General features: G+C 34.7%; 1 protein-coding gene across 1 annotated transcript in view; it reads left to right on the top strand.

Moving 5' to 3' along the window:
* supt16h (SPT16 homolog, facilitates chromatin remodeling subunit) overlaps positions 1–12,706 on the top strand; it is a 52,001-nt gene that overhangs the window by 8,620 nt on the left and 30,675 nt on the right. The window contains exons 5-6 of the mRNA XM_081359825.1: positions 10,596–10,742; positions 11,633–11,784. Of these exons, the coding sequence (XP_081215951.1) occupies positions 10,596–10,742; positions 11,633–11,784 (299 nt within the window). The remainder of the gene's footprint in view (positions 1–10,595; positions 10,743–11,632; positions 11,785–12,706) is intronic.

Here is a 12,706-nt window from a genome sequence, read left to right as displayed (position 1 = left end):
ATGAAAATAAAATTGAAGTTGGCCCTGGAGCAGTCTAGAAATGCACTACAGCTAATGCCACATGTCTAAACATTTTATGTTTAAAATCTTAAGATAATAAGTCCAAAACTCTGTATTTAGTGAAATGTTTTTCAAGACCATGTCATGTGACTTTATTTTGATTTGATGCTAAAATGCTACTGATATTTAGTGTCATCTTCTTACCATCTATGCAGTATATTGTCTTTATTGTTTTGTGGTGCAAACGAGCCCCATTCAGTCTCAGTCTCCCCCTGCACACATTCACACCTCTCCAGCCTGGTTATGGCTCTAAATATGCATTTCTTTTGTCTGCATTAGTTACTAACGACTGGCTATTCACATGCTATTCATATGGTTTCAGTCACTAATTTATTTTCTCAAAGTTCACCCTTACATTCTAAACTGTTTTAAATGCATTTCTTGAATAAAGAAACATTTCAGTAAGCGTTCAAAAAATAATAAAAATATAACTTCTAGGTGGCAGGTGCACCTAGGGCTAGCTAGCATGTTAGCTTAGCACACCATCAATACACGACAATTTATGAGATTAAAACCATGTTTGTGCTTATAAACTTACTTTATAAAGCAAATCGAGTATTTTAAATAATTTTCTGTGATCTAATTTGGCTTCAGATAAAAAAATCAGACAGAAAATATACTATTGTATACTGTTCTGCACAATGATAGTCTATATAGATTAGCATTACATTATAAATATAATCTATTATTATGGAAATACCTGGCATGGATTGAAAAACACAGGTAACTCAAATATCATAGCAAACATGTTTATTGTCTTCAAAACGACTGTATCTCCATGTTACAGCCATAGTTACAGCGCGATCTCTTGTTAGCATAGACAGTAAAAGAAATGGACACAGCGACCCCATTGGAACTCAATTGAGACAAGTGAAGCCCGTTTTCAGCGATTTCTTAGCACTTCCTTTCCTGACGCGCAGACTCAAACCGAGCAAAGCGTTACACGGACCACGTGAGCAACCCGTCTGTCTTCTAGTAGCTGTGCCAAGAGAAATCTGAATCATTCCCTTCCGAATCTTGCAGAGACGGAGAGTGTGATTAGGAGCTGTCCATGAGCTTGGAGCAGGAGAAACTTTTGCTAAGTATTCTGATTAATTATATTGTCATTTTGCCTCCACGTCTCCCCGATTGCCCGCGAGCTTCTCCTCCCGTCCATACGGTAATCTCTCTAGTGTGCGACAGAGAGTCGCGTGGTTATGACGCAATCGTTAGCCTACTTTTACAAAAACTGCTTCTACGGGGACATAACATAAGCTACAAGGTAATGGAGCATTTTATACATTGTCGTGTTTCTTTAGAAATAAAAAATGGACAAATGGAGTCTTCAAACGCCTCAGATGTAAAGTTATTCGCTGTCAAAGTGACGCCAAAATGAATGGAAGTCAATGGGATTGCTAACGCAAGTGAAGTTCTGCTACAAGATGGCGGCACCCGGTCGACTTCAACTTCCGGTCGACTTCCTTCCCGCTTGCTTGTTAGCTGTGTGTGTGTTCGAGGCTTCCTGGATTGTCACATGATTATGGCACTTCTTCATGTTCTAATACTGTGCACAGGGCGGCGAGGGCGCCCTCATGCTATTGGTATGAATTGAAAACGCATTAACAGAGTATACAAACGCTCATAATGATTACATCGACGCATTTGGGTATAAATTCAATAAATATTATTCCTGTCTATAGAAATCTGATGTAAACCTATGAGAATATATCAATATTTCTCCAAATCTGCACATTTTTTAGCTAAAAGCCCGGAAGGACGTTGTTTTGTGTATCGCTGTCATGACGACGGCACGGGAGTTTTTTTATGAATGAAAGCGGCTGACGCGCATAATTCATATCAAAGGTATCGACTCATTTTTTCATTTCATAACTCCTGACACAAATTAAGAAATAACTGTCGCTATAAGTTTCTCAGAATACAATAGTGGTCAAATTCTGAAACTTTAGTCTTATATCTTTGTAATGATGTATAGTTTGTCAAGGTATAACATTAAATCTGATAGTAACTTTGAACTATTTATAAAAAAAACCGCTTCAGTGCGCCCGCGCTCTGGCAACGGTTAACAGGTTAATGGCTTTCAAATAAAAATAATTTATCAGTTATCGGCTTTCAAATAAAAACAATTATCAGTTATCAGCTTTCAAATAAAAAGAATTATCAGTTATCGGCTTTCAAATAAAAAGAATTATCAGTTATCGGCTTTCAAATATAAAGAATTATCAGATATCGGCTTTCAAATATAAAGAATTATCAGTTATCGGCTTTTCAAATAAAAAGAATTATCAGTTATCGGCTTTCAAATGTAAAGAATTATCAGATATCGGCTTTCAAATATAAAGAATTATCAGATATCGGCTTTCAAATATAAAGAATTATCAGATATCGGCTTTCAAATATAAAGAATTATCAGATATCGGCTTTCAAATATAAAGAATTATCAGTTATCGGCTTTCAAATAAAAAGAATTATCAGTTATCGGCTTTCAAATGTAAAGAATTATCAGTTATCGGCTTTCAAATGTAAAGAATTATCAGATATCGGCTTTCAAATGTAAAGAATTATCAGTTATCGGCTTTCAAATAAAAACAATTATCAGTTATCGGCTTTCAAATAAAAACAATTATCAGTTATCGGCTTTCAAATAAAAACAATTATCAGTTATCGGCTTTCAAATAAAAACAATTATCAGTTATCGGCTTTCAAATAAAAACAATTATCAGTTATCGGCTTTCAAATAAAAACAATTATCAGTTAACGGCTTTCAAATAAAAACAATTATCAGTTATCGGCTTTCAAATAAAAACAATTATCAGTTAACGGCTTTCAAATAAAAACAATTATCAGTTAACGGCTTTCAAATATAAAGAATTATCAGTTATCGGCTTTCAAATGTAAAGAATTATCAGTTAACGGCTTTCAAATAAAAATAATTTATCAGTTATCGGCTTTCAAATAAAAACAATTATCAGTTATCGGCTTTCAAATAAAAAGAATTATCAGTTATCGGCTTTCAAATAAAAAGAATTATCAGTTATCGGCTTTCAAATATAAAGAATTATCAGTTATCGGCTTTCAAATAAAAGGAATTGTCAGTTATCGGCTTTCAAATAAAAGGAATTGTCAGTTAACGGCTTTCAAATAAAATAATTATCAGTTATCGGCTTTCAAATATAAAGAATTATCAGTTATCGGCTTTCAAATAAAAATAATTTGTCAGTTATCGGCTTTTCAAATAAAAAGAATTATCAGTTATCGGCTTTCAAATGTAAAGAATTATCAGTTATCGGCTTTCAAATATAAAGAATTATCAGATATGGGCTTTCAAATATAAAGAATTATCAGATATCGGCTTTCAAATATAAAGAATTATCAGTTATCAGCTTTCAAATAAAAACAATTATCAGTTATCGGCTTTCAAATAAAAACAATTATCAGTTATCGGCTTTCAAATAAAAACAATTATCAGTTAACGGCTTTCAAATATAAAGAATTATCAGTTAACGGCTTTCAAATATAAAGAATTATCAGTTATCGGCTGTAACGGGGTTTAGATGTTATGGGAAGAAGGAGGCGGGAACCGGCGAACATTCAACAATATTTAATAACAAAATACACAAATACAATAATAAAAGTAAAAGCCAGCAGCCCCTCACGGACGACTGCTGGCGACACAAACAGAAACAAAACATGAACTAAAAATCAGGCCTGTCCTCTCTCGCTCTTCACTGTCGTCGCTCCTCCTTTATGCTTCCGCTCCTCCGTGAGAGATGCGAGACCGGTGCGTCGCGCACGTGTCGCTCATTATCAATCGCGCCACCGGCCTCGCGCCGTCCTCCCACGGCCCTCGACCTCGTCGTGCTCGCCACATACCCCCATCGCCCCTCGCAGGCCGGGGGGCACCCACGAGACTGCGCTTACTCCCCCTCCCCCCTCCCCGGGGGGACCGATCACGGCGGCTGCGGTACCTGGGCTGGAGGTATGGATAGACGAGGTGAGGGAAAAGGAGACGGAAGCACGAGGAGCGACAGAGACGAGAGAGGGGAGAGAGGGAAAAAAAAAAAAAAAAATTCTTGATCCGGTTCCCGGACACACTGCCGCTCGGTCCTCAACCAGCTGAGAGTCACTCGCGGTGCCATGCGATGGTACTGGACATCCGTTGGGGGACGGCTCGACGCTCCTCCGCCTCCTGGCGGACGGCGATGGCTCCTCCGATCGAGGGCAGCCGGCAGCGAGCCTCCCGTTCCCTGCTCCGCCCCCATCATGGCCGACGGCAACAGGCTCCGGCCCACGGCGAACGGGAGCGACTCCTCCGCTCCCTCTCGGACGGCAGCCACCCCTCCTCGACCCAGGAGCACGGCAGCGAGCTCTCCGTCCCACCTGATCTTCTTTCGATCCAGCACCATCGCCTCGGGCAGCAATCGGCGGCCGACGCTCCCTCGTGCTGCCCGACCTCCTCAGCACCGCGATTCCTCCCAGCAGCGAGGGCTCTCCGACAGCGTGTCCCTCCTTCTTCCCGGGTTTCGGCACCAATGTAACGGGGTTTAGATGTTATGGGAAGAAGGAGGCGGGAACCGGCGAACATTCAACAATATTTAATAACAAAATACACAAATACAATAATAAAAGTAAAAGCCAGCAGCCCCTCACGGACGACTGCTGGCGACACAAACAGAAACAAAACATGAACTAAAAATCAGGCCTGTCCTCTCTCGCTCTTCACTGTCGTCGCTCCTCCTTTATGCTTCCGCTCCTCCGTGAGAGATGCGAGACCGGTGCGTCGCGCACGTGTCGCTCATTATCAATCGCGCCACCGGCCTCGCGCCGTCCTCCCACGGCCCTCGACCTCGTCGTGCTCGCCACATCGGCTTTCAAATGTAAAGAATTATCAGTTATCGGCTTTCAAATATAAAGAATTATCAGTTATCGGCTTTCAAATATAAAGAATTATCAGATATCGGCTTTCAAATATAAAGAATTATCAGTTATCGGCTTTCAAATAAAAAGAATTTGTCAGTTATCGGCTTTTCAAATAAAAAGAATTATCAGTTATCGGCTTTCAAATGTAAAGAATTATCAGATATCGGCTTTCAAATGTAAAGAATTATCAGATATCGGCTTTCAAATATAAAGAATTATCAGATATCGGCTTTCAAATATAAAGAATTATCAGTTATCGGCTTTCAAATAAAAAGAATTTGTCAGTTATCGGCTTTTCAAATAAAAAGAATTATCAGTTATCGTCTTTCAAATGTAAAGAATTATCAGATATCGGCTTTCAAATATAAAGAATTATCAGATATCGGCTTTCAAATATAAAGAATTATCAGATATCGGCTTTCAAATATAAAGAATTATCAGATATCGGCTTTCAAATATAAAGAATTATCAGTTATCGGCTTTCAAATAAAAAGAATTATCAGTTATCGGCTTTCAAATGTAAAGAATTATCAGTTATCGGCTTTCAAATGTAAAGAATTATCAGTTATCGGCTTTCAAATAAAAGGAATTATCAGTTATCGGCTTTCAAATAAAAACAATTATCAGTTATCGGCTTTCAAATAAAAACAATTATCAGTTATCGGCTTTCAAATAAAAACAATTATCAGTTATCGGCTTTCAAATATAAAGAATTATCAGTTATCGGCTTTCAAATAAAAGGAATTGTCAGTTAACGGCTTTCAAATAAAAGGAATTGTCAGTTAACGGCTTTCAAATAAAATAATTATCAGTTATCGGCTTTCAAATATAAAGAATTATCAGATATCGGCTTTCAAATATAAAGAATTATCAGATATCGGCTTTCAAATATAAAGAATTATCAGATATCGGCTTTCAAATATAAAGAATTATCAGTTATCGGCTTTTTAAATAAAAAGAATTATCAGTTATCGGCTTTCAAATGTAAAGAATTATCAGTTATCGGCTTTCAAATGTAAAGAATTATCAGTTATCGGCTTTCAAATAAAAGGAATTATCAGTTATCGGCTTTCAAATAAAAACAATTATCAGTTATCGGCTTTCAAATAAAAACAATTATCAGTTATCGGCTTTCAAATAAAAACAATTATCAGTTATCGGCTTTCAAATAAAAACAATTATCAGTTAACGGCTTTCAAATATAAAGAATTATCAGTTAACTGCTTTCAAATATAAAGAATTATCAGTTATCGGCTTTCAAATGTAAAGAATTATCAGTTAACGGCTTTCAAATAAAAATAATTTATCAGTTATCGGCTTTCAAATAAAAACAATTATCAGTTATCAGCTTTCAAATAAAAACAATTATCAGTTATCAGCTTTCAAATAAAAAGAATTATCAGTTATCGGCTTTCAAATAAAAAGAATTATCAGTTATCGGCTTTCAAATATAAAGAATTATCAGTTATCGGCTTTCAAATAAAAGGAATTGTCAGTTAACGGCTTTCAAATAAAAGGAATTGTCAGTTAACGGCTTTCAAATAAAATAATTATCAGTTATCGGCTTTCAAATATAAAGAATTATCAGTTAACGGCTTTCAAATAAAATAATTATCAGTTATCGGCTTTCAAATATAAAGAATTATCAGTTATCGGCTTTCAAATAAAAATAATTTGTCAGTTATCGGCTTTTCAAATAAAAAGAATTATCAGTTATCGGCTTTCAAATGTAAAGAATTATCAGTTATCGGCTTTCAAATGTAAAGAATTATCAGTTATCGGCTTTCAAATGTAAAGAATTATCAGTTATCGGCTTTCAAATGTAAAGAATTATCAGTTATCGGCTTTCAAATGTAAAGAATTATCAGTTATCGGCTTTCAAATGTAAAGAATTATCAGTTATCGGCTTTCAAATGTAAAGAATTATCAGTTATCGGCTTTCAAATAAAAACAATTATCAGTTATCGGCTTTCAAATAAAAACAATTATCAGTTATCGGCTTTCAAATAAAAACAATTATCAGTTATCCGCTTTCAAATAAAAACAATTATCAGTTATCGGCTTTCAAATAAAAACAATTATCAGTTATCGGCTTTCAAATAAAAACAATTATCAGTTATCGGCTTTCAAATAAAAACAATTATCAGTTATCGGCTTTCAAATAAAACAATTATCAGTTAACGGCTTTCAAATGTAAAGAATTATCAGTTAACGGCTTTCAAATGTAAAGAATTATCAGTTAACGGCTTTCAAATGTAAAGAATTATCAGTTAACGGCTTTCAAATGTAAAGAATTATCAGTTAACGGCTTTCAAATGTAAAGAATTATCAGTTATCGGCTTTCAAATGTAAAGAATTATCAGTTATCGGCTTTCAAATGTAAAGAATTATCAGTTATCGGCTTTCAAATGTAAAGAATTATCAGTTATCGGCTTTCAAATGTAAAGAATTATCAGTTATCGGCTTTCAAATGTAAAGAATTATCAGTTATCGGCTTTCAAATAAAAAGAATTATCAGTTATCGGCTTTCAAATAAAAAGAATTATCAGTTATCGGCTTTCAAATAAAAAGAATTATCAGTTATCGGCTTTCAAATGTAAAGAATTATCAGTTATCGGCTTTCAAATAAAAACAATTATCAGTTATCGGCTTTCAAATAAAAACAATTATCAGTTATCGGCTTTCAAATAAAAACAATTATCAGTTATCGGCTTTCAAATAAAAACAATTATCAGTTATCGGCTTTCAAATAAAAACAATTATCAGTTATCGGCTTTCAAATAAAAACAATTATCAGTTATCGGCTTTCAAATAAAAACAATTATCAGTTATCGGCTTTCAAATAAAAACAATTATCAGTTATCGGCTTTCAAATAAAAACAATTATCAGTTATCGGCTTTCAAATAAAAACAATTATCAGTTATCGGCTTTCAAATAAAACAATTATCAGTTAACGGCTTTCAAATGTAAAGAATTATCAGTTAACGGCTTTCAAATGTAAAGAATTATCAGTTAACGGCTTTCAAATGTAAAGAATTATCAGTTAACGGCTTTCAAATGTAAAGAATTATCAGTTAACGGCTTTCAAATGTAAAGAATTATCAGTTATCGGCTTTCAAATGTAAAGAATTATCAGTTATCGGCTTTCAAATGTAAAGAATTATCAGTTATCGGCTTTCAAATGTAAAGAATTATCAGTTATCGGCTTTCAAATGTAAAGAATTATCAGTTATCGGCTTTCAAATAAAAAGAATTATCAGTTATCGGCTTTCAAATAAAAAGAATTATCAGTTATCGGCTTTCAAATAAAAAGAATTATCAGTTATCGGCTTTCAAATGTAAAGAATTATCAGTTATCGGCTTTCAAATAAAAACAATTATCAGTTATCGGCTTTCAAATAAAAACAATTATCAGTTATCGGCTTTAAAATAAAAACAATTATCAGTTATCGGCTTTAAAATAAAAACAATTATCAGTTATCGGCTTTCAAATAAAAACAATTATCAGTTATCGGCTTTCAAATAAAAACATTTGTCAGTTATCGGCTTTCAAATAAAAACAATTGTCAGTTAACGGCTTTCAAAAAAAGAATTATCAGTTATCGGCTTTCAAATAAAATAATTATCAGTTAACGGCTTTCAAATAAAATAATTATCAGTTAACGGCTTTCAAATGTAAAGAATTATCAGTTAACGGCTTTCAAATGTAAAGAATTATCAGTTATCGGCTTTCAAATGTAAAGAATTATCAGTTATCGGCTTTCAAATGTAAAGAATTATCAGTTATCGGCTTTCAAATGTAAAGAATTATCAGTTATCGGCTTTCAAATAAAAAGAATTATCAGTTATCGGCTTTCAAATAAAAAGAATTATCAGTTATCGGCTTTCAAATAAAAAGAATTATCAGTTATCGGCTTTCAAATAAAAAGAATTATCAGTTATCGGCTTTCAAATGTAAAGAATTATCAGTTATCGGCTTTCAAATGTAAAGAATTATCAGTTATCGGCTTTCAAATGTAAAGAATTATCAGTTATCGGCTTTCAAATAAAAACAATTATCAGTTATCGGCTTTCAAATAAAAACAATTATCAGTTATCGGCTTTCAAATAAAAACAATTATCAGTTATCGGCTTTCAAATAAAAACAATTATCAGTTATCGGCTTTCAAATAAAAACAATTATCAGTTATCGGCTTTCAAATAAAACAATTATCAGTTAACGGCTTTCAAATGTAAAGAATTATCAGTTAACGGCTTTCAAATGTAAAGAATTATCAGTTAACGGCTTTCAAATGTAAAGAATTATCAGTTAACGGCTTTCAAATGTAAAGAATTATCAGTTAACGGCTTTCAAATGTAAAGAATTATCAGTTAACGGCTTTCAAATGTAAAGAATTATCAGTTAACGGCTTTCAAATGTAAAGAATTATCAGTTATCGGCTTTCAAATGTAAAGAATTATCAGTTATCGGCTTTCAAATGTAAAGAATTATCAGTTATCGGCTTTCAAATAAAAAGAATTATCAGTTATCGGCTTTCAAATAAAAAGAATTATCAGTTATCGGCTTTCAAATAAAAAGAATTATCAGTTATCGGCTTTCAAATAAAAAGAATTATCAGTTATCGGCTTTCAAATAAAAAGAATTATCAGTTATCGGCTTTCAAATAAAAAGAATTATCAGTTATCGGCTTTCAAATAAAAACAATTGTCAGTTATCGGCTTTCAAATAAAAACAATTGTCAGTTATCGGCTTTCAAATATAAAGAATTGTCAGTTAACGGCTTTCAAAAAAATAATTATCAGTTATCGGCTTTCAAATATAAAGAATTATCAGTTATCGGCTTTCAAATAAAATAATTATCAGTTAACGGCTTTCAAATAAAATAATTATCAGTTAACGGCTTTCAAATATAAAGAATTATCAGTTATCGGCTTTCAAATAAAAACAATTATCAGTTATCGGCTTTCAAATAAAATCAATTATCAGTTATCCGCTTTCAAATAAAAACAATTGTCAGTTATCGGCTTTCAAATAAAAGGAATTGTCAGTTAACGGCTTTCAAATATAAAGAATTATCAGTTAACGGCTTTCAAATAAAATAATTATCAGTTAACGGCTTTCAAATAAAATAATTATCAGTTATCGGCTTTCAAATAAAATAATTATCAGTTATCGGCTTTCAAATATAAAGAATTATCAGTTATCGGCTTTCAAATATAAAGAATTATCAGTTATCGGCTTTCAAATAAAAATAATTCTCAGTTATCGGCTTTCAAATAAAAGGAATTGTCAGTTAACGGCTTTCAAATGTAAAGAATTCTCAGTTATCGGCTTTCAAATATAAAGAATTATCAGTTATCGGCTTTCAAATATAAAGAATTATCAGTTATCGTCTTTCAAATAAAAGGAATTGTCAGTTAAGGGCTTTCAAATAAAAATAATTTGTCAGTTATCGGCTTTTTAAATAAAAGGAATTATCAGTTATCGGCTTTCAAATGTAAAGAATTATCAGTTATCGGCTTTCAAATATAAAGAGTTATCGGTATCGGCCAAAATGTTCCTGTCTGTCTATCCCTGAAATGAAACGTCACGACTGCTCTTGCGTTGGCGTGTCAGGTGGACATCAGCACAGTGGTGGCGTATACGATGGCGGTGAAGGAGGACGGAGAGCTGGTGCTCATGAAGAAAGCGGCCGCCATCACCAGCGACGTCTTCACCAAGTTCTTCAAGGAGAGAGTGATGGAGATCGTGGACGCCGACGAGGTTTGTTCACGCACTGAATGTGATAGATGAACATGATTCATTTCATATGTTGTCCATATAAGTTTGTTCTGTATGGATATACATTATTAATTTTAAATGTGCAGTTCTTAAATTTGATTTTAAATATTCTGTAGATACACTATGTACAGTCAAACCAAACATTATTCACACACCAGATATACATTTTGATATTGTTCCACTAGTGTGATCAGGACACTATAGTTCATTTGTGTGAGTGAGGAGAGCAGAATAAAGTAAACTGAGACATATTACACCCAAATATTCTTCATTCAGTGACTGACATTTAGGACCGAAAATGACTCCGACACTTTGAGCTGATCATGTTTTGCTGAAGTGTGTTTTCTTTAAAGGGTTAGTTTACCCAAACATGAAAATTCTGTCAGTAATTACTCTCCCTCATGTCGTTCCATCCCCGTAAGACCTTCGTTCATCTTCAGAACACAAATTAAGATATTTTTGATGAAATCTGAGTGCTGGATCACTCCTCCATAGGCTTATGGACACTATAACTTGCTGGCCCAGAAAATGTATTAAAGACATCGTTAATATAGTCCGAGTGACTCCAGTGGCTCAATCTTAAGTTTATCAAGCGACTTTTTGTGCGCAAAAACAAACAAAAATAACGACTTTATTCCACTTTTCATTTCCTTCTCTCTGGGCCTCGGGTCTTTTCACGTAGTGTTTAAGCGTAGCGCGTCTGTGTTGCACGTCACCACGTAGGCTCACTATTGGCCGACTCTGGTCATGTGTGATCACCTTTGATGAACTCTTTTGGTCCTCTTCAAATGTTGACTACAGTATATCAGCGGTTATGTGTGTGTACTGGCGCGTATGCTAACCTGTTTGCTCTGTGTTTGTGTGTGGATCAGAAAGTGAAGCACAGTCGTCTGGCCGAGTCGGTGGAGAAGGCCATCGAGGAAAGGAAGTTTCTGGGCGGCGTCGACCCGTCCACCGTGGAGATGTGTTACCCTCCCATAATCCAGAGCGGCGGAAACTACAGCCTCAAGTTCAGCGTCGTCAGGTGAGACTCAAGTCCTCTGTTCTTCTGAAGCTACGCTAGCTTAGACGCTAAATCATAGGTGTAGCCACGGGGGTGCCTGGGCCGATATTGTTAAAATACATTACCCTGGATCACGTCACCAGTCTCGAGTCGCACGCGTTTATTTGTGGCGATATCCAACAATACATTGTACGGGTCAAAATTATCGATATTTCTTTTATGGCAAAAATCATGAGGATATTCAGTAAAGATCATGATCCATGAAGATATTTAGTAAATTTCCTACTGTAAATATATAAAACATGTGTTTCTGTGAATGCAGCACAATCGCCTACATAAATGGACAACTTTAAAGGAGATTTTCTCAATGTTTCGATGTTTCTGCTCCCTCAGATTCCAGATGGTCAATAGTTGTGTCTCGACCAAATATTGTCCTATCCTAACAAACCACACATCAATGGAAAGATTATTTACTCAGCTGTCAGTAAATAATATATGATACTCATATATCATAAATATGCCGTTTTTTTTCTTCTTTTTCTTTTCTTTATTTATAAAGGGACCATGTACAATTTTTTTACATGAATGTTTCCATTTCATGCATTGTACCGGATTTAGCCGAATGCTGATTGTGATCCGTAGTCCCGAGGCAGGACCACTAACATAACATTACGCAGACGAACACCTGTGCGTTATGGCTGAGTAAATATGTATTAATTTTTACTTGGCTGAGATTATTTAAATATGTCAAAGCTGACCGAGCACTGATGAGAGAATGAGTTGCGCTGCAGGATTAATAACAGTTTTCATGTGATCGCACATAAACCGGTCTGGCTGATCGCGATTATGAAATCATCATGCTGAGATGATTGGTCATGTGCAGCGTGTCAGTGCCGTACGGCTCAGTAAACGCGAGTTCGAGTCGCTTATATCGTGCGTTTGA

Source organism: Scardinius erythrophthalmus (genome assembly GCF_964197995.2).
Source record: "Scardinius erythrophthalmus genome assembly, chromosome: 2".
In the NCBI taxonomy this organism is placed as follows: Eukaryota; Metazoa; Chordata; class Actinopteri; order Cypriniformes; family Leuciscidae; genus Scardinius; species Scardinius erythrophthalmus.
Note: the sequence above shows the minus strand (reverse complement) of the source record. Positions and strands in the feature narration are given on the sequence as shown.